Raw genomic sequence first — 26,824 nt, 5'->3', positions numbered from 1 at the left:
AATAAACATCAGGAGGGAACAAAAAAACTTTTCCATTTTCTCCTGGTTTTCTTATAACAACTTTTGATTTACAGCATTAGAAGTGCATCAAACCTTAAACTTATATTCTGGGTCTTCGGTATAACAATGTTAAAACTTTGACAGTTGTATAACTTCAGAACATCCATCATAAGATCATAAGTGATGGGTGCAGAAGTAGGCCATTCAGCCCATCAAGTCTACTCCGCCATTCAATCAAGGCTGATCTATTTCTCCTGCCTTCTCCCTATAACTGCTGACACCCGTACTCTGCCTTAAATGCAACAATTGACTTGGCCTCCACAGCCGTCTGTGGCAAAGAATTCCACAGATTCACCATCCTCTGACCAAATAAATTCCTTCTCATCTCCTTTCGCAAGGTATGTCCTTTAATTCTGAGGCTGTGCCCTCTGATCCTAGACTCTCCCACTAGTGGAAACATCCTCTCCATATCCACTCTATCCAGGCCTTTCACTATTTGGTAAGTTTCAATCAGGTCCTCCCTCTAAACTCCAGCAAGCACTGGCCCCAATGCCATCAAACACTCATCATATGTTAACCCACTCATTCCTGGGGTCATTCTTGTAAACCTCCTCTGGGCCCTCTCCAGAACCAGCATATCCTTCCACAGATATGGGGCCCACAATTGATCACAGTACTCCAAATAATTGCTTACAATACCGCAAATATCTCAGTAGTCGGAGAACAAAGATAGTGTGAAGGATGAGGGAAGGAGAGTGGTGATAAAGACTGCAGCGTAGTACCTATACCTGTCGCGGCGTCCATCTCGTGTTGCGGTACCACTGTAACTTGTGCACAGCTTGCTGAACGAAACTAACTTCAAATCCAGTTCATTCTCCAGCTGACGAGCCTGCTTCCGCAGGTCTGCACGTGGAAACAAAGCAAGGTCGAGCAACTTTACAAACAATTCTAAAACATGTTGACTAACAGGAAGGTGAATTTCCTTTTATAAAACTATGTTTCCCAAAAATTCCCTCAGTGATTATGGAGTCAGAGTGATATAGCGTGGAAACAGGCCCTTCGGCCCAATATGCCCACACCGGACAACATGTCCCAGCTACGCTAGTCCCACCTGCCTGCGTTTGGTCCATATCCCTCCAAACCGGTCCTATCCATGTACCCAAACTGTTTCGAAAAAATGTTGGGATAGTCCCTGCCTCAACTACTTCCTTTAGCAGCTTGTTCCAATCACGACCACCCTTTGTGTGAAAATGTTACCCCTCAGATGAGAGCACAACTCTGAGCAGTGTCGAGTGCATCCAATCTTCTGCTCGTGACTTCTTTGCAGTTTATTGATCACACATAACGCACATGCTGACCTCACACTTAGGCTCTCTACCGATTGCTTCTAAAATTCCTCAACCAATTGCAGTTACCCACCCGGTTCTAAAGGATTCCAGAGGTTTGCTTTCATTATGCAGTCCAGCTCCCCAATAACGTACACTTACGTAGCTCATCCCACACTAGTTCACAACTAGTAGTTAACCTACTAATTCCTGGGATCATTCTTATGAACCTCCTCTGCACCCTCTCCAGGGCCAGCACAGCCTTCCTCAGATATGGTGCCCACAATTGCTCACAATATTCCAAATGCGGCCTTACCAGCGCCTTATCGAGCCTCAGCATTACGTCTCTGTTTTTGTATACAAGTCCCCTGGAAATAAATGCTTGCATTGTGTGATGAAAGGATATAGTAAACCTGAGGGGGAACTATTTCCACACAAAGAGTGGTGGTAGATGTGGTTGGTGAGGCTGCACTCGGAGCACTGAGTTCAGTACTGGTCACCCTGCAATAGGAAAGATGCCATTAAACTGCAAAGGAAAATTTATGAGCACGTTGGTCGGCATGAGACTGAGGGTGATCTTATAGGGATGTAAAAAGCCACAACACAAAAATGCACGGAAACTTTTTCCGGGTGGTAGCTTAAAGAAGCAGAGGACCTAGCTTTAAGGTGAAAGGGAAAAATTTATAGAAACCTGAGGGGGGACCTTTTCACACAGAGGGTGGTGGGCATATGGAACAAGCTGCCACAGGAGGGACCTTTTCACACAGAGGGTGGTGGGCATATGGAACAAGCTGCCACAGGAGGTAGCTGAGGCAGGCACTATAATAACATTTAAAGGCCACTTGGACAGGTGCATGGATAGGAGAGATTTAAGGAGATATGGGCCAAATGCAAGCAGCTGGGACTAGCTGAGGTGGGCACCTTGGTCAGCATGGACACGTTGGGCTGAAGGGCCTGTTTCTGTGCTGTTAAACTATGACTAAGCATTGAGAACTGAGTTTATGACCATGAGACAAGAGATTTTATGAATACATCAAAATTTCACTTCACAATTATTAAAACTGAGGAAACAACATAGCTAAAATGTTCTGAGGACAAACTGCAAAGTCCTCATGGGAACAGAAATATGTGGCACAGAAGGAAGCAATTCAACACACAGCCTAACACTGTCCATTACCCCTACATCCCAGCTCCATAGACCCATGCAAGCAAAGAATTCCATTGCCATCTGGTGTACAAGACAATAAACTAATCAAAATCTAGACTCGTAATGCTTCTTCAGGTCCTCTATCCGGTTACGTAAGTAATTTGTTCTTTTTTTTAAATCTATCATTAGTTCAATCTTTGAGCTCCAATCCTTATTCTGTTGGTGAAAACATATTTCCTCAACTCCTCTCTGAACCTTCTTCCAATTGAATTAAATCCATGTTCTCTAGCCACTACTTGCCAAATGAAAAGTTCTCTTCCTGTTCAGTTACTGGCTTTTCATCTTGATGCACTTCAGTGTCTCTCTCCCCCCCCCCCCCTCCCCGCCACCCCCGCCACCCCACAAAAAAAACAGCTCCAACTTCGTCAGCCTCTTATTATAGCTGCAATTCTCCAGCTCTTTCTATCGCGAACATATTATTTGTGTGGTGTGGTGCAAACACTTGCCCAAACATATGGCACTGTGTCAGAGGTTGAACACATATCCCAGGCTGCCCTCACTCAGATGAGCTGATTATCGGATAAGACATTAAACCGAATGCCACATCTACCCCTCCCGCGAGTGCAAAAGCTCCATGTCACAAAGGTACAGAGAGGCTTTGCCTGTAACGACAACCGATTCCTCAGCTCATTACAGACAGACTATCCATGTTCTCCACAGATGCTGCCTGACCCACTGTGTTACTCCAGCACTCTGTGAAACGTCACCTATCCATGTTCTCCAGCACAGGCCCAGAGCTGGAGCCGCCGAGCCCGCTGTCGGCCTGTCCCCCCCCCCCCCCCCCCCCACCCCACACAACAACCTAGGCCGATCCTTGTCTCCCCCCTCTGCTCTGCCTCCCACCGGTCCGGGCCGGTCCGGGCCGCACTCCCCCTCTCTCTCTCTCCCTCCTCCTCCTCCTCTCTCTCTCTCTGCTCCTCCTGTTCCCTTACCCCCCTCCCCCCCCCCCCCCAACACCGGCCTTCCCCCACTCTCTCTCCCCCCACCCACCCCCTTCTCTCCCCCCCCCCCAACACCGGCCTTCCCCCACTCTCTCTCCCCCCCCCCCCCCCCACCCACCCCCTTCTCTCCCCCCCCCCCCCCCACACCGTTCTCTCTCCCCCCATCTCCCCACTCTCTCTCTCCCCACTTCCCCCATCCCCCTCCTTACTCACCCCCACCCATCTCTCACCCCCCCACCCATCTCTCACCCCCCCCCCACTTCCCACCCATCCCTCACCCCCCCCCCACTTCCCACCCATCCCCCTCCTCACCCTCCCAGTAGTTGCTGGTCGCCGCCGCCATCTTTGTTTGCAGCGTCACCGCGGCCCCGGCACTGAGAGAGAGAGGGGGGGGGGGGGGTACACTGGCAACAATGGCCGCGCACTCACACACACACACACACACCCACCCCCTGCACACACTCCGCGCGGGAATACATGTGTGCCAATGATATCTGATGAGCATCCGCCGCCCTGGCGCTTGGCAGCTCCGCGTGTGAGATGTTTATTGTATTTAATCTCCCTCTTCCCCGGTGTGGCATCGCCCATGCGCTTAAAGGGACCGCGCGGCAGCCGCGGAGTGCGCGTGCGCGTCTGGCTCTGGGCAATGTTCATGAGGTAGAGTGGGGAAACAGGCCCTTCAGCCCAGCCAGCCCATACTAGCCCAACCTGCCCATACTGGCCCAACCTGCCCCATCTACACTGATCAGAGTAATACAGCGTGAAAACAGGCCCTTCAGCCCAGCCTGCCCATACTGGCCCACACTGGCCCAGCCAACCCATACCGGCCCAACCTGCCCCATCTACACTAGTCACAGTTTATACAGCATGGAAACAGGCCCTTCAGCCCAGCCAGCCCATACTGGCCCAACCTGCCCCGGCCAACCCATATTTGCCCAACCTGCCCCATCTACACTAGTCACAGTGATACAGCATGGAAATAGGCACTTCAGCCCAGCCTGCCCAACATGCCCCATCTACACTAGTCATAGAGTGACACAGCGTGGAAATAGGACCTTTGGCCCAACTTGCCCACACCAGCCAACATTATCCCAACTACACCTGTCCCATGTGCCTGCTCTTGGATCATATCCCTCCAAACCTGTCCTATCCACATACCTGTCTGTTTCTTAAATGACGGGATAGTCCCAGCCTCAACAACCTCCTCTGGCAGCTTGTTCCATACACCCACCATCCTTTGTGTGAAAAAGTTGGATTCCTATAAATCTTTTCCCCTTCACCTTGAACCTATGTCCTCTGGTCCTCAATTCCCCTACTCTGGGCAAGAGACTCTGCATCTACCCGATCTATTCCTCTCATGATTTTATTCACCTCTATAAGATCACCTCTCATCCTTCTGCTCTCCATGGAATAGAGCGTCAGCCTACTCAACCTCTCCCTATAGCTCACACCCTCTAGTCCTGGAAACATCCTTGTAGAGATCATAAGGAACAGGAGTAGAATTAAGCCATTCAGCCCATCAAGTCTATTCTGCCAGTAGACTAGATGTTCCTGCTCCTGGATCTGGGTCTGCTCTAGCTCATGGGTCTAGTCCTGCATCTGGACCTGCTCCAACGTCAGGGTCTGAGTCTGTGTCTGCTCTAGTTCTAGCTCCAGGATCTGGATGTTTCTGCTCCTGGATCCGGATCTGCTGCTGCAGGGTGTGCAACTGCTCACTCTCTGGAGAAAGATGCAAGGGCCTTGGTCACAGTCGAGCACGGTACCGGTGCACTTTGCAGTCAGAGAGTTGTGAATCTGTGGAATTCTCTGCCTCAGAAGGCAGTGGAGGCCAATTCTCTGAATGCATTCAAGAGAGAGCTAGATAGAGCACTTAATGATAGCGGAGTCAGGGGGTATGGGAAGAAGGCAGGAACGGGGTACTGATTGAGAATGATCAGCTATGATCACATTGATTGGTGGTGCTGGCTCGAAGGGCCGAATGGCCTCCTCCTGCACCTATTGTCTACTTCCAAGGAACTGCAGGCATTGGTTTCCAAAAAAAGGCAAAGTGCTGGAGTAACTCGGGGCTCTCCGATTTGGAGGCTGTTCCCTAGGATACACCCAGAGATAGTCTTCCAGCAGCATGATGTCCATCAACTTGGTCTTCTGGAAACCCGTTGGTCTCCCAGCACAGTGAGATGTTGACCAGGGAATGGTGCCGGCCTGCCCATTCCAACTTCAACTCAAATATTACTGTGAAATAAACCGGCTGGGCTCACTAACAAGGGAGGGCTGTAATCTTAGTCTTAATTTTTTTAATTACTGTCACGTACTGAGGTAGAGTGTAAAGATTTTTCATCGCGTGCCATCCAGTCAAGGAAAAAACTACATGATTACTATTAAATCGTCCAGTGTTCAGATACAGGATAAAGGGAATAACATTAGTCCAATAAAGAACTCTTCTGAGTTCCAAATTAGAAGCCTTATTCTTCCAGGTTATCACAACTGAGACATTGGCTCTATTCCTTCAACCTTCCAAAGGGTTTCTTTGTTCTGAGCCCAGCCAGGACTTCTTACTATTTTTAAGTCAATCATTTGCAGTTGCCATTTGTCCAAGGACTGAGGAACAACACAGTTATTTTCTTATAATCAAAGAACCCCCTTGACCGATACGTGTTCCTGTTCATACGTCACAATTCCTCAGGCTGTCCTTTTCATAACCCTAACTCCAACACCCTTATCAATTGCTATCTGTTTACGGGTCAGGTCAGAGCTGTGAAGATGCTCTTATGTTGTTACTGACTAGATGTCAAATCATAAGAATTTACTGCACGGTATTTTGTGCTCTGGTTCCTAGCATCTCTCTCTAGCTTGCTTGCGATGTTTGACATCTTGTCCCTGGCTACACAACATATATCCTGAATATGGTGTGTTGATGTGACCAACAGATCCCTGAAAATTCTCAGCACAGATGTCTTTGCTTGAAAGTCTAGAATGGACAAAAATACAAGTATCCATCATCAACTGATCCTTTTTAAGAACAAGGAGAAAATTATGTGTCTTTAGATTTCCTTAATATGCAGTTATAGATTTCTGGATTTCTTTGCTATAAACTATTCATTCCAGTCTGCATCACTGTTTTATTCAGTCAATTGCACCCATTGTGTTAATCAGCAATGATCCACCCACCCCCCCACCCCTTAACATACAGATCAATATATATGCCAGCATGCAGGTCAACCTCAGGATAAATCATACTGATTTGGGGTGATACGTTTATGAGTAATATTGGGAAAATGGTCCATTAACATTACTGTTTATGAGTATTAAATAATGCCAAGGACACAGTGGCGGAACAGTATAGCTGTTGCCTCACAGTACCTACGGCCCAGTTTTGATCCAGACCTCGGCTGCTGTCTATGTGGAGTTTGCATGTTCTCCCTGTGACCACGTGGGTTCCCTCTGGATGCTCCAGTTTCCTCTAACATCCCAAAATCTAAGGTTTGTAGGTTAATTGGCTGCTATAAATTGTCCCTCATGTGTAGGGAGTGGATGAGAAAGTGGGATAACATAGAATGTGCGAGATCAGATGATCAATGGTCAGTGTGGACTCGGTGGATGAAGGGCCTGTTTCCACGCTGTATTTCTAAACTAAACATCAGTGACAATTCAGCCAGAGATTTTTTTTGCCATTATTTCAAGCAATTTATCTTCCCTCAGTGGCCAGAACAAAGCCTCAAATTAACACGTCATCCAAAAGACAGCACCCCCACAGTGCACTGACGTGATAGCAAGACCTTTCAAGCTACACATCACAGCAGGAATAAAATCTAAACAGAGAGCAGGCAGCACCAAATTATATGCACCATCTGATCTTCCGTCTCCGATGTTAGTGCTCCAAGCATTCATTTGAAGAAAGCCATGATAGTACTAATTAATTTCTTCAGGGTGCCTTCAGCACACGTGATCATAATTCTGTTTCTGCAAGAAATAATCTGTAAATTTATTGTCTCGAGGCAATATTTCTGGTACATTGCCTCATATTTCCCAGCCAAAGCAAAACCAAAATTGAAGTTTAATTAATCTATTAAGGCACCCAATAGCAATCTATTAAATGTAGATTTATAAATCTCTGGATTTAAGTTTCAATTATCAATCACTTAGTTATCTTCGTATTTAACAATAATAGCTTCCTGATATTAGAGTTCAGTTTTGATACAGTGCAGAAACAGGCCCTTGAACCCACCGAGTCCGCGCCGGCAGGCGATCCCTGTACACTAGCACTATCCTGCACACTAGTTACAATTTACAATTTTATCAAAGCAAATCAACCTACAAACTTGTATGTCTTTGGAGTGTGGGAGGAACCGGAGCACATTCCTTTAGGAAGGAGATGAGGAATTTAGAAGGGTGAGGGAGGACTCATTGAAACTTACCGAATAATGAAAGGCTTGGATTGGGTGGATGTGGAGAGGATGTTTCTACTAATGGGAGAGTCCAGGACCAGAGGTCATAACCACAGAATTAACGGATGTTCCTTTAGGAAGATGGTGGAGGAATTTCTTTAGTCAGAGGGTGGTGAATCTGTGGAATTCATTGCCACAGAAGGCTGTTGAGGCCAAGTCAATGGATATTTTTAAGGCAGAGATAGAAAGATTCTTGATTAGTACAATTGTCAGGGGTTATGGGGAGAAAGCAGGAAAATGGGGTTAAGGGGGAGAGATAGATCAGCCATGATTGAATGGCGGAGTAAACTTGATGAGCCAAATCAAGTTTAATCCTGCTCCAATCACTCATGAACATGATGGAAAAACCCACAAGGTCGCTGGGAGAACATACAAACTCCATAAAGACAGCCCCCGTAGACAGTCTCGAACCCAGGTCTCTGGCTCTGTGAGGCAGTAACTCTACCGCTGCGCCACTGTGCAAAATAGTATTTGTAATTTAAAATCTAATTACATGTAAGGCATGTATGCATCAAATGACGTTTTCCCTGTATATTCCAACCTGCCAATCTGGCCTGGCCCTGTAAACTGCGGAAGGTAGTATTGTACCCAGCAATTCTCAGGTCATTGACAGTATCCTGAAAAACAACAATGCAAACATTTGGCACACCAATTTGCATATTTTATCGCCACTAATTATAAGCGCATGTAAATGCAGAAATTGATCCCCTAAATCTGACATTTTAAAATGTTTTTAATTCCCTGTGGAAACACATCCAATTTAATATATTCAGTCATTGTAAAACTGTAAGTCTGATTACAGGTTCCTAAATCAGTCAGAAAAGGCATGTTATAAGACAAAAATATATTTTATTTGTTATTTCAAATTCGGAGATAGACTTTCCAAGTGTTGACCCGACATGGTAAGATGATCAGAGAATAGAAAACAAATCTAATGGAAAGAAATCAAAACTATTCTACATCAGCCTTGCTACTTACTTATATACAACGCTTCCATCTTTTTACTTATGACATGCCTATCATTAAAACAAGCGAAAGATGTTCCAGCTAAATATCACTGCTGTTTAGCTGCACATACGACCATACACACAATAGTTATGCTCCATAATGCATTTATTTTTCGATGCCAAACCCTTTCACTGATATCCAGTAACATTACCACAAAGTGAAAGCAATATGAAAAATTTAAGGCATCACAGTATATCATCAAACACGCAAATCGGCTAAAGTCCTGTGCAAAAAAGGTACAAATTAATGATGACTGGAACAACATTTTGAAGTAATCCTCCAAAATGGAGCTGACGACATCAAGTACAGCAAGACATTTCTGGTGAGCTGATACATTGCTACGAGTCAGGTGTTTTTGGCAATGCTGTATTTCTGGCGATCTTATACTGTAATTAGGTTAGGCAGATCAGGTGTACATTCAGCAGCACACACTGAAACATTCACACACACACACATTCACACACATCTGGACAAATTCATTATTCTATAATCCTTCACCAAAATTCAATAACCTCATTATACTGAAAAACATTTACACCCAAGTTTTAGATTATAAAAGTTATGAAAAAATATGCTTCAAAAAGCATACAATCGGACCACTAGTTCTCATTTTACTTTCCAGTAACCACCTTTACCATCATAATTCAGCGTAAGCAATTCCACTATGTCAGTAGCAGTACTTCAGACTTATATATCTCCTCTTAAAACAGTGCCTTTAAAAATTAAGCTTCCAGTTCCTCTGTTAACAGTTTAACTGCAACTGAGGGAGCACCGACTACAAAATAATCCAGTGTGTATCAGGAAACCAAAGGGAAAAGGTAACAGCAATAATATTGAAACACTATTTGCAGAGATGGTTCATTTGGTTCACTCTCCCAGTATATAGTCTGTGTGCAACTCAAAAAATAGTTTGGCTTTCAAGTCCATTACGACTGTTAATCACAGAATGTAAAAGAGACGTAAGGACTGTGTCAAGCACTCCTGCATGTTGATTGTTGACCAATCTTCTTACATTCAGTTTATGAATTACATCAATATCAGCAACATTAGATTATTCCTAATTTATAATATTATTTGCTGCAATGAGATGTACCCAGTGTTTTTTTGTGGTCAGGAAGGTGCCGATACACACGCCGTCCCTTGCTGTTGGTGTCTACAGCAAATCATCGTCCTAGAAACTGCTTCAACTGTTTAAGAGTCTGACCGTAATTTAATTTAATTAATACATTTTACTTTGAAATTTAGTAACCATCCCGTAATATTAAAAAAATTGGAGAATTTAAAAATCTAGTTTTTAGTCGTCTGTTTTTAGTTGCATACGTCATTAAAAAAAAGCATTATGTTTAATAGAGTGAAATGTAAATGAACTGCAGATGCTCCTCAGCTTACGATGGGGTTCCGTACGGGTCGCTGCTGTTTGCACCATCGCAAAGTCGAACTATTGCAAGTCGAGGCATCGTAAGCCGGGGAGCGCCTGTATTCACAATTGGAGAGGAGCAAAAATAGTAAAATAAATGTCTAAATCTTAAGATCTTAAGATCTATGAAGGTAGATTAGGTGGTATCACCTTCACTACCAACAACATTCATGCACAGCATAAAGCTGCACTACATCGGTTTAAAACACATCCATCGGTTTAAAATAGCTTGTACAACCTGTATGAATTATACAGCACCGGAGTGCAACATTTCACTCTGCCCACCCACCCCCCCCCTCCCCTCTCTTCATTTGTACAAAATACAGTGGTGTGAATGGTTGGAGGATTATTAAATAGATTGCACATGAATGCTTTTGTACTTATTGTTATATAAAAAGACTGCTAGAAGTTGTGATGGGCAGAGCTTAGATGGTAGAGATGGTGCAACAACACTCTCCATGTGGCTGACCTTCCACATTGTACACAAGTCAGATCAAGGTGTGTCCAATTCTTCAGTGAAGTTGTTATTCATTCCTGCAGCGTCTACTTTCCCCAAACGGACAACCAAGAACGTCACAGAAATGACTCCAAGATTTCCACCCAGTGCCAGTTGCAGTAGTAGGTCGGACAAATCCTCTCCTAAGGTCATGAGACTTTTGTTCATTCTACTTGGCAATAAAGATGAGTGTTAATATCAGACCAGCAGGGCTGGTGTGATACATTAATGTTCATTGATGTAATGTCTCTTCATCGCTCTCCGTTTCATCCTGAAACTCGTTGCTGAGAAGTGATTTCTTTGAACCCATCGACATCATTCGGATCTCATCCTCATAGTCATCCCGATGCTGTCTCAAACGATGGAAGCCGTCCTTCTGGTGACTGGACTTGAAGGAGCAGACACACCAAACAATGCAGGCAGTCACAATCACTGCTGACAAAGCTGCACCTAAATGGAGAAGGAAAAGCAATCCTTGTTTAACCTCCTTAATTTGTAGTGGCACACAAATGAATCGTCAAACCACAAGGAACTGCATACTGGTTTACAACAAAAAAAAGACAACAGCATGGATAGGTAACCTTTTGGGTCTGAAGAACGGTCCCTACCCAAAACGTCACTTATCCATGTTTCAGTAACTATGTTAGAATAAGGAGAGGTGCAACACAGGTTTATTGGGTTTTCTGATGTAGTTTAGAGATACACCTTGGAAACAGGCCTATGTAGGAAAGAAGCCAATTCACCGACAAACCCACACGTCTTTGGAATGCGAGGGGAATCTGAAACTTGAACACCCAGTGAAAACCCACACGGTACAAACTCCATACAAACAGCACCCTTAGTCAGGATCAAACCAGAGTCTCTGGCGTTCTATGGCAGCAGCTCTACTGCTGCGCCACTCTGCTGTCCCCCAGATGAATGGGCACTTCTTCAAAGAATCTGACTAGGAGTTCAGGAGTACAGTACGGTACATAAGATTCTGAGAGGGCTGAAGGTGGATGTTGAAGAGCTCAAGAGTTTAGAACAAAGGGCTTGGTCTCAGCATCAAGTAGAAGAGTTTCTTCAGTCAGAGGGTTGGAATTCACTATCTCAAGAGTATGTAAGGCTATCAAAGGTTACTGGGAGACAGCAGGAGAATGGGCTTGAGAGGGAAAGATAGATCAACCATGATTGAATGGTGGAGCAGACTCGATGGGACGAATGTCCTAATTCTCCTTCTCTGACTTATGAACTTCCTGAGATCTCAGTTGTTGAGTATAGTCATGATTAAGGATCCACATATCTTGGGACAAAACAGGGAAGCAATCTGGGGATGTAAAAAGATGAGCTATGATCTTGTTGAGTGATGGAGCAGGCCGGAGGGATTTAGCAGCCCAATCCTGTTCCTACATTCTCTCTCTCACTCTGACTAATGAATTAATTGCTCTCTGTAACAGATTTCAATCCACAGGTCAGTTAACAAATGTCAGAGCAAGCGGTTTATAACACGGTGCCGTTGCATCAGTGCCTACCTGTTGCCGTTACCACCAGTTCTCGGGGCAGGCCAAACAACTTATCGTCCAGCTCAACAACCATCACCAACGTGGTGGCTGCCTCATACGACGACACAAATACCTAAAAGGCACACAAAAAAAAAATATTATTTCAACCTTTCAAACAGAACCAGGAGAGCACTGCAAACCCTTTACCCTGCAGCCGATGAGAGTGCCTCTTCTGCCATGACATCTCTCACTTACGGCACCAACAAATTTTAAAGGAAGATACAAGGAACTGTGGACGCTGCAATCTTGAGCTACAAAACAGTGTTGGAGGAAGTCAGCGGGTCAGGCAGCATCTGTGGAGGGAGTGGGCAGGCAATGTTTGGGTCAAGACCTTCTTCAGTCTACTTGAGTTTAAGTTTAGTTTATTGTTACATGTACTGAGGTACAGTGAGAAGCTTTTGTTGCGTGCTAACCAGTCAGCGGAAAGACAATACATGATTACAATCAAGCCGTCCACAGTGTTCAGATACAGGATAACGGGAATACCATTTAGTCCAGTAAAGTCCAATCAAAGATAGTCCGAGGTTCTCCAATGAGGTAGATAGTAGCTCAGGCCTGCTCTCTAGTTGGTGATAGGATGGTTCCGTTGTATGATTACAGCTGGGAAGAAACTGGCCCCGAATCTGGATGTGTGCGTTTTAAACGCCAGAACTACATTTAGACAGAACACCGCTGAGCACAAGCACACGAAAGAGAAAAGCTGCATTACAATCTCGGGTGCTGATTGAGATGCTGATCAACCCTCATGCTGTTTTTATTGGTAGCCAAGCAAAATTAAGATATTAGCATCCCTCATCCAACAAATCAATATTTTCTCCATTAGGAAACAATTTAGACCATTTTGCCACTTTGACAAATGAAGGGGCTAAACATTGATGTCTAATCAACAAAATTGGTGCTTCCAAGTTCAACAATTTGTTCACAGATCAACCACAACAAACATGATTTATAGAAAGTACCATCATTCAATGATCAAATTTGAATACAATCTGAAAAACCGGCAACCTTTAAAGGTAATAATTTGCAGTCTTTGATTTTCTATTTATCATGGCCTACTGGGTCCATGCCAGTTCCCAGGGGAGTAATCTCATTAGCCCCACTTCCCCTCACCACTGCTAGACATTATCTCACATACGCCCATCAAAGGGCTTTTGATTAATTTTGCCATTAATCCACTCAGTGCGGTATTACAGTAAGAAATTAACCTAGCAGCACCTTCAGTAAAGACCAAATCAGAGATACCTACCATACCTACCTTGTTGAGCTACTATCTACCTCTTTGGTGACTCTCGGACTATCCTTAATTGGACTCTGTTGGCTTTACATCGCACTGGTCGTTATTCCCTTATCCTGTATCTGTGCGCTGTAAATGGCTCGATTACAATTGTGTATTGTCTTTCTGCTGACTGGTTAAAACGCAACAAAAGCTTTTCAGTGTACCTCGCTGCACGTGACAATAAACGAAACTGAACGGAACTAAACTGAAATGTCTTGGAATCGAGAAAATAGATCAGAACAACACAGGAACAGGCCCTTCAGCTCACAATGTCTGTGCTGAACATGATGCCAAAACCAATTCTTATCTGCCTGTACATAATCAATATCCCTCCATGTTGATGTGCCTATCTAAATGCCACTTCCATATTGCCTCCACTACCCCCCTGGCAGCATGTTCCAGGCACTCACCATCCTGTGTAAAAACGTTTTGCCCCACACATCTCCTTGAACTTTGCCCCTCTCACCTTGAAGCTATCCACTATCCATCCATCCATCCTGGGAGCTGCCCATCTACATTATCTATCAGTCTCATCATTTTATATACTTCTATCAGGTCTCTCCTCTTTGGGATGTGGGAAGAAACAGAGCACCGGGATGAAACCCATGGCATTACAGGGAGAACGTGTAAACCCCACACAGACAGGACCCGAGGTCAGGATCGAACCTTTGTCAGTGCCCTCTGTGGCGACTCTGCATACTTTGAGTATGCAAAACAAAGAATCAGACTGACATATCACGTGTGATAATAAACTATCATTCATTCAGGTGAAGAGTGCCACGTACCAACCCGGGTCTTTAGCGCTTTGAGGCAGCAGCTCTATCCACTGTGCCACTGTGGCACCCCTGACGTTTTGAATGATTTTTACTTTAACTCCTTCCAGATACTGCCTGAGCTGCTGAATGTTTCTGGAGTCTGTGTCTTTGTTTCAGATTGAGCACCTACTCGCTGCCAGGTAGGATGTTACCTGTTTGCGCTGATGCTGGTAGCCTTCTGCAAGTGCATCAACATCATGCGGTCCCGGAGCCAGCAGGATGTGGAAGTAACCTGCCTCCGACGTGGGCACCCTCACGCCTTCATTCAGAATTATATTCGCTCTTGGGATGGGATTCCCATCATGATCCGTAACCTTTCCACGCAAGCCTTTATGGACCTGGCAGAAAGAAAGATTAGCAGATAGTGGAAAATAACATTAGATAAACTTCAAAGCAAGCGGAGGCACACCCATATCAAGAGAGACAGGCACTCGCGTTATAGCCAGATCTTTACTTTTAAATGGGAATGTTTTGCCCGAGGGTGGTGGAAAGGGATCAGGGATAGTGTAACCCTTGGCCATCCATCCATGGCACAAGCTGCCTAGGGGTTGATGCTGGGTGCTTACCTCAACAAGCATGCTCAGCAGAGACTTCTGGTTATCGTGCCAAATTGCACCCAGCTCTTTAGCCAGTGGGAACTTGCAGCAGCCGGTGTAAACTGTGATCTCCGGACAGTGGCCGTAGGTAACACTAAAGTCCTAGCAAGGCAAAAGATAAGAAAACAAACGATCTTAACTAGGTGCTCATGTATGGATTATTACACGATAAACAAGAATGTTACAGGATCTACCCAGTGGGCAAAAAGCTTCACCACAAGATAAACATAGACGTAAAACACCAGAATTAAAGTTCAGAAACAAGGAACTTCAGATGCTGGCTTGGACAAAAAAAGACAAAATGCTGGAGTAACCCATGGTTAGGTGATGTTTTGGGTGGGGACCCTTCTTCAGGCTGGTTGTGGTGGTGGGGAGCAGTAAGCTGGAAGAGAGGGGGGGGGGGGGGGGGGGCAGGGCAATGTCCGGCGAGTGATAGGTGGAAACAGATGAGGGATGGGATAGAAACATAGAAAAATAGGGACTTCGAGCCTGGACCGCCATTCAATATGATCATGGCTGATCATTCAGCTCAGTAGCCTGTACCTGCCTTCTCTCCATACCCCCTGATCCCTTTAGCAAAAAGGGCCACATCTAACTCGCTCTTAAATATAGCCAATGAACTGGCCTCAACTACCTTCTGTGGCAGAGAATTCCACAGACTCACCACTCTCTGTGTGAAGAAATGTTTTCTCATCTCGGTCCTAAAAGACTTCCCCTTTATCCTTAAGCTGTGACCCCTGGTTCTGGACTCCCCCAACATCGGGAACAATCTTCCCGCATCTAGCCTCTCCAACCCCTTAAGAATTTTATATGTTTCTATAAGATCCCCCCTCAGTCTTCTAAATTCCAGCGAGTACAAGCCCAGTCTATCTAGTCTTTCCTCATATGTAAGTCCCGCCATCCCAGGGATCAATCTGGTGAACCTTCTCTGTACTCCCTCTAAGGCAAGAACGTCTTTACTCAGGTTAGGAGACCAAAACTGCACACAGTACTCCAGGTGCGGTCTCACCAAGGCCCTGTACAACTGCAGCAGAACCTCCCTGCTCCTAAACTCAAATCCTCTTGCTATGAATGCCAACATACCATTCGCTTTCTTCACTGCCTGCTGATGAAAAGACAAGGAGATTCGCAGCGATACTGGCAAGGGAATCCATTTATTAAGCGGCGTACCGCTGTGTACAAAATCATGGGGTGCGGACAGTCTAGATAGTAAGAACTTTATCCTAGTAATAAGAACCTTGTTCCCCAGCTCACAAAATCAGAGGGCACACATTTCAGGTAAAGTTAAGATCTTCGGAGGGGATTTGAGAGAGAATTGTTTTCCACACAATGGGTGGAATGGCATGCCTGAGTGGGCAGCAAAGCCAGAGGCTTTCGAAACATTTCAGAAATATGTCGTGTGCATTTAAATCGCCAGTGCCCAGAAAGCTGCAGGCCAACTAATGGAAAATGGGATCCATATGGATGCATATTTGATGGCCCCATAAGATTACTGTTCTGTACTCAGTGACACATCAAGTATTAATTGGGTTTATGGGTTTGAATTACAGTGAGAGTTCGGATAGACTGGGAGATTGTTTGGAATGCAAGAGGCTGAGGGGTGACTGGATGGGGCTCGGATACAGTGAAAGCTCAGTCTTTTCCCCCAGGGTGGAGGATTCCAAGAATAGAGGGCATGGGCTCGAGGTGAGGGGGGAGAGATTTAAGAGGGACCTCAGGGGCAACTTTTCACTCAGAGGGCAGTCTGTATCTGGAACAAGCTACCAGAGGAAGCTAAAGTAGTGGATACAATTACAACTTTTAAAATACAATTGGGCAGAAATATGGATAGGAAGGGTTCAAAGGGATACAGGTCAAATGTAGCCCAGTATGCCAACTTGGTCAGCATGGACAGGGTGAGCTGAAGGGCCTGTATCTGTGCTGTACAGCTCTGTGACCATGGCCTTTTGAGAAAGTCTTCAATGCGTCACTTCGAATGTTAACACTGTACAAGTTTGTACAACGTAATTTTGTCAGCTTTTGGTTACAATTGTATTAGAGAATTTAAACCACCACAAGAGGGCAGTGCAAGAAAAGCAGACAGCACCTGCTTTTGTTCAGCCAACCAAAGCTTTGGATTTAAAAGTTGAACATGTGGCAAACTTTCCGTGACTATGCACAATGTTTTCTGTAGATGATTCCCAGCTTTAATTTGTACAGCTGTATGGTTGGGCGCACACTAAATGGTTGCATCAGTCAACGTGCTCTTGTACCTGCTTCGGTAACTCCAACACCCAGGAATGACTGAGACTGCAGAGAGTGGTGGACACTGCCCGGTCGGTCCATCATGGGTACTGACCTGCCTGCCCACCATCGAAGGTCCATCACAGGCAGTGACCTCACCACCATCGAAGGGCCATCACAGGCAGTGACCTCACCACCATCGAAGGGATCTACAGGAGTCGCTGCCTCAAAAAGGCAGCCAGCATCACCAGAGACAATAGGTGCAGGAGGAGGCCATTCGGCCCTTCGAGCCAGCACCGCCATTCAATGTGATCATGGCTGATCATTCTCAATCAGTACCCCGTTCCTGCCTTCTCCCCATACCCCCTGACTCCGCTATCCTTAAGAGCTCTATCTAGCTCTCTCTTGAATGCATTCAGAGAATTGGCCTCCACTGTCTTCTGAGGCAGAGAATTCCACAGATTCACAACTCTCTGACTGAAAAAGTTTTTCCTCATCTCAGTTCTAAATGCCCTACCCCTTATTCTTAAACTGTGGCCCCTGGTTCTGGACTCCCCCAACATTGGAAACATGTTTCCTGCCTCTAACGTGTCCAACCCCTTAATAATCTTATATGTTTCAATAAGATCTCCTCTCATCCTTCTAAATTCCAGTGTATACAAGCCTAGTCGCTCCAGTCTTTCAACATATGACAGTCCCGCCATTCCGGGAATTAACCTAGTAAACCTACGGTGCATGCCCTCAATAGCAAGAATATCCTTCCTCAAATTTGGAGACCAAAACTGCACACAGTACTCCAGGTGCGGTCTCACTAGGGCCCTGTACAACTGCAGAAGGACCTCTTTGCTCCTATACTCAACTCCTCTTGTTATGAAGGCCAACATTCCATTGGCTTTCTTCACTGCCTGCTGTACCTGCATGCTTCCTTTCAGTGACTGATGCACTAAGACACCCAGATCACGTTGTACGTCCCCTTTTCCTAACTTGACACCATTCAGATAATAATCTGCCTTCCTATTCTTACCACCAAAGTGGATAACCTCACATTTATCCACATTAAACTGCATCTGCCATGCATCCACCCACTCACACAACCTGTCCAAGTCACTCTGCAACCTCATAGCATCTTCCTCACAGTTCACACTGCCACCCAGCTTTGTATCATCTGCAAATTTGCTAATGGTACTTTTAATCCCTTCATTCAAGTCATTAATGTATATTGTAAATAGCTGCGGTCCCTACAGACTTTGTCTTTAATTGTGCTACAGACTTTGATTTTGCAGTTATGGTTACCTCGTCTTACGGTTATTAGTTTATTGTATTATTGTCATGTACAGGTGCTCCCCGGCTTACGATGCTTCAACTTGCGATATTTTGACTTTGCGATGGTGCAAATTGCAGCGACCCATAGCGAGCCGCCGCTCGCTTCCGGCCACGTGATCAGGTGTATTAAATGCATTTCGACTTGCAATATTTTTGGTTTGCGATGGGTTTCTCAGAACGGAACTCCATCGTAAGCTGAGAAGCACCTGTATTATCTGTGTGTTATTGCATTTACAGGCCGGTACATACGACAATTGAACACTCTCGACTCGCGATGACAGTGGCTCACCTTCATGCTGTGCATGTGGCCATGCCACTGGGCACCACGTACAATGCCACCGGGGATACTCTCATCTGTAACACATTAAACCAGAGAGACGTCAGGGGCCAGAAGCCAGCAAATGCGGTTGCGTTCTACAATCATTATTTCATATTCTCAGTCTTGTATTTATTGACCAAGATGAGCATTTACCACATTCAGGATGTGTAAGAATGAACTGCAGATGCTGGTTTAAATCGAAGATAGACACAAAATGCTGGAGTAACTCAGCGGGACAGGCAGCATCTCTGGAGAGAAGGAATGGGTGACGTTTCAGATTGAGACCCTTCTTCAGACTGGATCTCAACCCAAAACGTCACCCATTTCCTTCTCTCCAGAGATGCTGCCTGTCTCGCTGAATCACTCCAGCATTTTGTGTCTATCTTCGATTTACCATGTTCACTTGGGGCCTGCCACGCTGAGAATAAAGGGACCCAGCAGGCAGCCGCCGAGAACAAAGAATTCTTCGTAAAATCATTCACAGTGGTAAAAAGATTTCTCCCGACTCTAAGCCCATTTCTCACAAATGCCATAGGATGCACTGAGAATGTCCAACGCCGCCCAGTGTCGAATTTGTAGAAAATTCATTTGGAGTGCTTTCCTCAATTTAAGCAATAATTAATTTCCCATTCCACCATAGATTTAAAAGTACACATCATTTCTCCTGCTCTACTATTGTGGACGCGACCGTACCCTGGAACCAACCCAGTGCACCAGGGTCAGCAAGAGAGAACAGCACAACCTCTGATATTTGCTGACCACACTACAGAGTAAAAACACCGACAGAGATGGAGGAGTTCTGGATGTACAAGCCCCCATCAGGTTGTAATGCCAAAGACAATCTGATCTGGGCTTGCGAAGTTCTAGAATTTTAACAACTCCCAAATCAGATTGAAAATATTTTCAATTCCAACACCCGATATCTCAGTGCAGTTAACCCCAGTATAAATTCTTACCTGTGTTATTGGGACACCCTGGGTGGCCCAGATGCATTTTAGGATGGTTGGTAGAGTACACATTGGCCAGATATTTTAGGGTTTCCTCATTCTCCACTGTTGAAGAAACACCAGATAGCAGTCAAAGTAGTTAATGCAATAACATCCCACGTTCAAACAATTTTAATTGGAAAACATTATTGAAAGCAAAAAAAATCTTTCTCTCTCTCATATTGAAGCATGTTGGAATGACATCGCCAATCCCCGACAACATTTCTGTTCACAAGTTGTCATTCACAGGGCATGTCCATTATGGAGTTTGGGCAACGTTCAAGATCCCACCTCTACTTTCTTCCACATTTGCTCTTTCTACCTCACTACTTTATATTAAAATTCACATATCTTGAACTATCAAGAAACAGATATGATCATCAAACATAGTCCAATTAAGAGATGGCCATGAATGGCAAAAAACAATGGGATCACTGATCTAAATCACACTGACATTTTAATTTAAAGGCTGCAATCCTTAAAATATAAACTCTTCCACGTGTTATTTGGAACGGTACATAGTTTAGAGGGCTATGGATCAAAGTCGGACTAGCCCAGTATGCCCACTTGGTCAGCATGGACAAGGTAGGCCGGAGGGCCTGTATTCGTGCTGTATAGCTCTATGACTCAATAAATTCACTAAGATCGTATAGAATGAGTTTGATCTTCATAGTAACAAAATTATAATAATCTGCAGTAACAAATATGTAATTAACAGTATTAAAAGTGATAGATTGATGGAGGGGTCTTAGTGAAGGGGGGAGCGTTAGAGATGTGTGAAGGGACTGTTGGGGCTGGGGGTAAGGATACCTTGAAGAGTTAGGCACATAGTCAGATCAATATTGTCGTGGGCGCACACCTCACTCAGGTGAGTAGGGATACGAGGGCGAGGCCACTGCTGAGGACTGACCGCTCAGCGCCAAAGCGGGGAACACCAGGAGATGGCTGTAGAGACACGGCAAGGGTTGGGGCTGGGGACTGGGGCCAGAGGAGAGGGAAGGAACAGAAAGCTCACAGGGGGAGGGGTAGTATTGGAGCAAGGGAAGAGAGGGGGAGAATATTTCAGAAGACTGGGTGTTGCCCAGCAGAGCTAACTGGCAGTAACGAGAATCAGGGCTCAGTGCTTTAGAGATAGAACGGAAACAGGCCATTCGGCCCACCGAGTCCGTGCTGACCAGTAATCACCCCGCGCACTAACACTGTCCTACAGACTGGGAACAATACAGAGGTGAATAGAGGTGTAATCAATGACTTTTGTTGAGTGGTGTGGGCTGAATCACCTGCAGCTCAACGCCGACAAGACTAAGGAGTTGGTGGTGGACTTTAGGAGGAGAGGAACACCCCTGTCCCTTGTCTCCATCAATGGTGTGGATGTGCAGTTTACCAGCGAGTATAAATACCTTGGAGTGTACCTGGACAGTAAACTGGACTGGTCTAGGGACGCTGAGGCCCTGTACAAGAAGGGACAGAGCCGGCTGGACTTTTTGAGAAGGCACCGCTCCTTCAACATCTGCAGTAAGATGCTGCAGATGTTCTACCAATTGGTGGTAGCCAGTGCCATCTGCTTCACTGCTGTGTGCAGGGTGAAGGCCGCGGACGCCAATAACATCAACAAACTCATCAGGAAGGCCGGCTCTGACCTGGGGGCGGAGTTGGATTCATGGGAGGTGGTCTTGGAGGGGACGATGCTCCTCAAACTGCGGACAATACAGCTCACCCCCTCCATGACACACTGGTCAACCTGAAGAGCACCTTCAGCCACAGACTGGTCCCACCAAGATGCAGCACAGAACGCCACAGGAGATCCTTCTTCCCTGTGGCTATCAAACTCTACAACTCCTCCCCCTCTGTTGTGGGGTAGACTGACACCCCCCCCCCCCCCCCCCCCACCTCCTCGATCGTTTGACCATCCCTCCCTTTCCACTCGTTACTTTAATTTAACGTTTCATGTATTTTGTGTGTTTTATGACTGTTGGCAGATCAATTTCCCTCCTGGGATAAATTAAATTGTATCGTATTTACAATTTTACCCAAGCCAAACCGGCATATCTTTGGAGTGTGGGAGGAAACGGAAACGCCCAGAGAAAACCCACCCAGTCACAGGGAGAACATACAAACTCCACACAGACAGCACCCGTAGTCAGGATCAATCCCAGGTCTCTGGCGCTGCGCCATTCAGTGCTGGATGTGGTGAGTTGGTTACCTGGCCATGTTCCTCCTCAATTTAGTCCTCTCCTTAAATCCACAGTTCTTGCAGCAGATGGTGCATCATAAATGATCACACAAAGGGTAGTGGGTGTATGGAACAAGCAACCGGAGGAGGTGCTTGAAGCAGGTACTATGGAAACGTTTAAAAAATATTTAGACAGGTACATGGATAGGATAGGTTTAGAGGGATATGAGCCAAACGCAGGTAGGTGGGACTAGTGTAGATGGAACATGTTGGCCGGTGTGGGCAAGTTGGGCTAAAGGGCCTGTTTCCACGCTGCAAGACTATGACTCTATAACAAATGAGCCACTGACAATACTCTTGCTTATTTAACACAGGACAAGTTAAGGTTCCCAGTGGCAGTAATGTACATACCCGTTTGTACAGGCTTGTCGTAAGGATAGGTGGTAAGAAGGGAGCCGCCATCCAAAACAACGGACAGTGTGAATCCTTGGTTGAGGATCAGGTTCTTGACGACGTCTCTGGTCTCAGGCTGCATCTCTGCTAGTTGTTCAGACGAGTTCCCTGAAATACATGGTCACCATTTATTGCATCTATAACCTGGTCTTCAGGATGTACACTCAATCAAAACTTATCTTTCTGTTCAGTTTAAAAAAGGCATGATAAAAAGTGACAGTAGCATTTTGAGTTGAATAAGAAAATTATAACACATGCAGATATTGCAGATGCTAGAATCTTGAGGAAAAACACAAAGTGTTGGAGTAACTCAGCAGGTCAGGCAGCATCTGTGGAGGGAAATGGACAGACAATATTTTGGGTCGGGACGCTTCTTCAGACTAGACACCTGGAACTGCATGTGCTGGAATCTTGAGCAAAAAACCCCACAAAATGCTAGAGTAACCCAGTGGGTCAGTCACATAGATAGGCAATGAAGGGTCCAGAGCTGAAACATCACCTATCCATGTTCCCCACAGATGCTGCCTGGCCCGCTGAGTTACTCCAGCACTCTGTGAAACGTCACCTATCCATGTTCTCCACAAATGCTGCCTGACCCGCAGAATTACTCCAGCACTCTGTGAAACGTCACCTATCCATATTCTCCAGAGATGCTCCTCAACCCACTGAATTATTCCAGCACTTTATTAACCCCTTCTTCAGACTCGGAGTGGAGGGGGAGGGAAGAGAAGAGGATTGATAGGATGTTAGAAAGCCCTTGCCATCAGCCCTCTCTACCAGTTTCACCACCCCACCAATCTGAAGAAGGTAGCCGACCCCAAACGTCGTCTGTCCATTCCCTCCAATGGTGCTACCTGACTCACTGAGTTCCACAAGCAATTTTTTCATAACACACACGCATATCACTCAAGTCAATGTTACCCATCACTTAGTGTTACAAGATAGTTGAATTATGCTTCTGTTTAACTAGCTAGAATTATCAATTATTTTTTTCCCCATTAAATCCCGTTGATTAAAATGATCTCAAAATAAAATGTATTTTTCGATGACCTGGGCCAATTTATTTCTCAAATATTTAATTAAATATTGATCACGTGATGTACTGTAACCACCAATTCAGAATCTAGCATTTATGATCTCTTCTATTTTATTGCAACAACAAAACAATTAATTTACAGCCCTTATATATTGATGAAACAATCAATAAGTTATCAACACTGGCCCAGGGTGAATTAGCCAGAATGACCCAGGTATGAACAATCCCCCCCAAACCCACTTTTGATTTTAAATAGAAGTCTCGATTTGATATACAAAACAAATTTGCTCAAGGCGTATATATGCTATGGCAATGCCTTATCATTTAACTGTGCATATGAACCCATGATTTGAACTAGTTAACTTTATCATCTACAAGGGGAACCAAAAATAACACAAAGTGCAGGGTTTGCAACGAGATTACGCTATTATAATGAAAATAATAACTCTGCTGGAGACGAGATGTTGAATGGCAGAGGTGTGGATCAGTATTTCTAATGACACTGTTACCTGTTCTGATTGATTATCTGTGGTCAGTGTTGAGATCTTTGCCGTGTATATTAGTTTGCCCAACTCTGACGGTACACACTCTAATGGATTACCTGTGAAGTCACTGTCGAGGTCTTTGCCGCGTATGTTAGTTTGCCCAACTCTGGAGGTACACTGCCCCTCTTGTGCAATTTCTCTACCATCAGGGTTGACTGACGGCACAATCATAATCTTTGTTTCCTCAATCAACTGGAAAGCAAGGTTTTTAAATGAGTTATCAATACAAGCTTTTTTCTTCAACTGCTAAATACAAAGTATAAAGAGCAGCCAGAGCTTACTTACAACAAGCATGCACATAGTTGGAAGGTAAATTGTAGTTATTACTCGATGACTTATACAGGGATTTGCAGTAATAAAATGGATATCTCAAACATTTATACAACAATAACTTACAAAATGTTTCAGCGTTTTGAAAGCAATAAGATTACATAAACCAGCTCTGCAAAAATACAATAAATCCAAGAAGCTCAACATTTCACTGTGCTGTTCCAGGATTTTGTTAAGGAGCTCCTGATGTGGGTGGGTCAGGAGGGGGAAAGAGAATCCAAGCGGGAATTTTTTATAAACTCCATGCATTTACATCGGCACTTGCTTTTAAAAAAACCCTCAGTTTCTGCCCACATATCAAGTGTGGCGATATAAAATAACAGTTAAACATGTAACATGGGCCGTCATCAAGAACTGCCGTTTTCAGGACATTTGCAATGCTTGATTTGCTGGATCATTACATTACATAAGTGATAGGAGCAGAATTAGGCCATTTGGCCCATCAAGTCCGCTCCGCCATTCAATCATGGCTGATCTATCTCTCCTTCTCAACCCATTCTCCTGCCTTCTCCCCATAACCCCTGACACCCGCACTGATCAACAATCTATTGATCTTCGCCTTAAATATATTCACTGACTTGGTCTCCACACACTTCTGTGGCAAAGTATTCGAGATTCACCACCCTCTGACTAACCAAATTCCTCCTTATCTCCTTCCTAAAAGAATGTCCTTTAATTCTGAACCTATGACCTCTAGTCCTAGACTCTCCCATTAGTGGAAACATCCTCTCCACGCCTTTCATTATTCTGTACGTTTCAGTGAGGTCCCCCCTCATTCTTCTAAAACTCCAGCGAGTACAGGTCTAGTGCAGTCAAAAGCTCATCATATGTTATCCTACTCATTCCTGCGATCATTCTTGTGAACCTTCTCTGGACCCCCTCCAGAGCCAGCACATCCTTCCTCAGATATGGTGCCCAAAACCGCTCACAATATTCCAAATGCGGCTTGATCAGTGCCTTATAGAGCCTCAGCATTCCATCCCTTCACATATCAAGCTTTGCGATATAAAACAATAGTTAAAACATGCAACATGAGCGACCATCAAGTGTTGCAGTTTTCAGGGCATTTGCAATGACTGATTTGCTGGATCATTGCATTGATCTGCTGCTTTTGTTCCTCCTCTCACTGTGAGGAGATGCAAGCATTAATATTCTGCAGGGATCATGAGCCCTGAAGCTGTGGCAGGTGATTCTGCTGCAGTATTCCTGCTCCACATTTTCTTTATTTAGCCACATCACGGCAAATGAAATTCCTCGTATGTTGCAAAACATACTTGGCTAATAAAGTATGATTATGATTATGCACGTGTCCATCATTGCATTCCCCCATGAATTATGCAGTAGAGTGGAGAGGGTGCACATTTCATCATGATTATGATTATGCCACCTCATTCATCCCTCCCACTCCAAATTCAACAGCACTCAAATATTTAAAAAATGCACGAGGGAACAAAGTGAAATGGTTAAAGGAAAGTGAGGTTGCCAGATGATCATAATAAAACCTAAAATGAAAAATAATCTACAGCATCGACAGGTGCTGGAAATCTGAAACACAACAGAAAATACTCAGGTTCCACCACATCTGTGGACAGAGAGACAGGTTCAGGTCAACAACCTGACATCAGAAAACACGCTTTGTGGAGAGCGATTGAGAAAGTACTTTACTTTTAAAACAGCCCTGTGTTCAAACCAGGAACAGACATGGTCTAGTAATTTGATCTGAAGAATGTGCATTGCAAATATTGACAAAGCTCAAATGCAAGATGAAAGGAAAATTATGCATCGATCACAGAAGACAACCAGAGGAATATCCAAAGAACAAACCTGTGGGAAACATTACCTTTGTAACAGCTTGGTTTTTCCCAAAAAGAATACAAAGGAACTCTGCAAAGGCCAGGAGCAGCTCTGTGCCGACCGGTGCATTGCCATGAACTCCAGCAATAAACTTAATTTTTGGTTCTGCAACTTCCTTTACTCCAGGCCTATCTGATATTTCCAGGGCCCAAATGTGGCGCACTTCTACACTCTGGCCCAGACTAACACAGGAAGAAAGACAATAAATGTTAAATCACTAGTTTCTTAATTCACGTGTCCATCATTGCATTCCCCCATGAATTATACGGCAGAGTGGAGAGGGTGCACATTTCATCAATCGTTTGCTTATTGAAACATTCTGAAAAATCAATACCTATTTTCTATTAATGAATACAGATAAACATTTGACTGCAGCTTTAGACTTTATAGAAATACAACGTGGAAGCAGGCCCTTCATCCCACCGTGTCCGCGCCGACCACCAAATCACCACGTAAACTAGCAATATAATAAACAAGGACAATTTACGTTGCCAAAGCCAATTAACCCACAAACG

General features: G+C 44.8%; 2 protein-coding genes across 5 annotated transcripts in view; both read right to left on the bottom strand.

The window, feature by feature from the left end:
* Nucleotides 1–4,049, bottom strand: part of gosr1 (golgi SNAP receptor complex member 1) — a 61,625-nt gene extending 57,576 nt beyond the window's left edge. Inside the window, exons 1-2 of one of the 4 annotated variants that reach the window (XM_078422248.1) lie at nt 3,923–4,049; nt 783–903 (exon numbers count right to left, since the gene is read on the bottom strand). Coding sequence is in view for 2 of the 4 variants with exons in the window: in XM_078422244.1 (XP_078278370.1) it covers nt 783–903; nt 3,786–3,816 (152 nt within the window). In the remaining 2 variants the exon portion in view is untranslated. Of the gene's footprint in view, nt 1–782; nt 904–2,978; nt 3,240–3,785; nt 3,836–3,922 lie in introns of those variants that run through there. The other 3 variants (XM_078422244.1, XM_078422246.1, XM_078422247.1) reach the window with 3 other exon arrangements.
* Nucleotides 4,050–8,763: 4,714 nt separating this feature from the next.
* The window catches only part of LOC144606525 (carboxypeptidase D-like), a 55,770-nt gene continuing 37,709 nt past the window's right edge, over nt 8,764–26,824 (bottom strand). The window contains 9 exon segments of the mRNA XM_078422761.1: nt 8,764–11,289; nt 12,351–12,453; nt 14,624–14,809; nt 15,038–15,169; nt 18,903–18,967; nt 19,889–19,984; nt 22,503–22,652; nt 24,182–24,317; nt 26,296–26,491. Of these exon segments, the coding sequence (XP_078278887.1) occupies nt 11,072–11,289; nt 12,351–12,453; nt 14,624–14,809; nt 15,038–15,169; nt 18,903–18,967; nt 19,889–19,984; nt 22,503–22,652; nt 24,182–24,317; nt 26,296–26,491 (1,282 nt within the window). The 3' untranslated portion in view covers nt 8,764–11,071.

The sequence above is a fragment of the Rhinoraja longicauda genome, chromosome 26 (assembly GCF_053455715.1).
Source record: "Rhinoraja longicauda isolate Sanriku21f chromosome 26, sRhiLon1.1, whole genome shotgun sequence".
NCBI lineage: Eukaryota > Metazoa > Chordata > Chondrichthyes > Rajiformes > Arhynchobatidae > Rhinoraja > Rhinoraja longicauda.
Note: the sequence above shows the minus strand (reverse complement) of the source record. Positions and strands in the feature narration are given on the sequence as shown.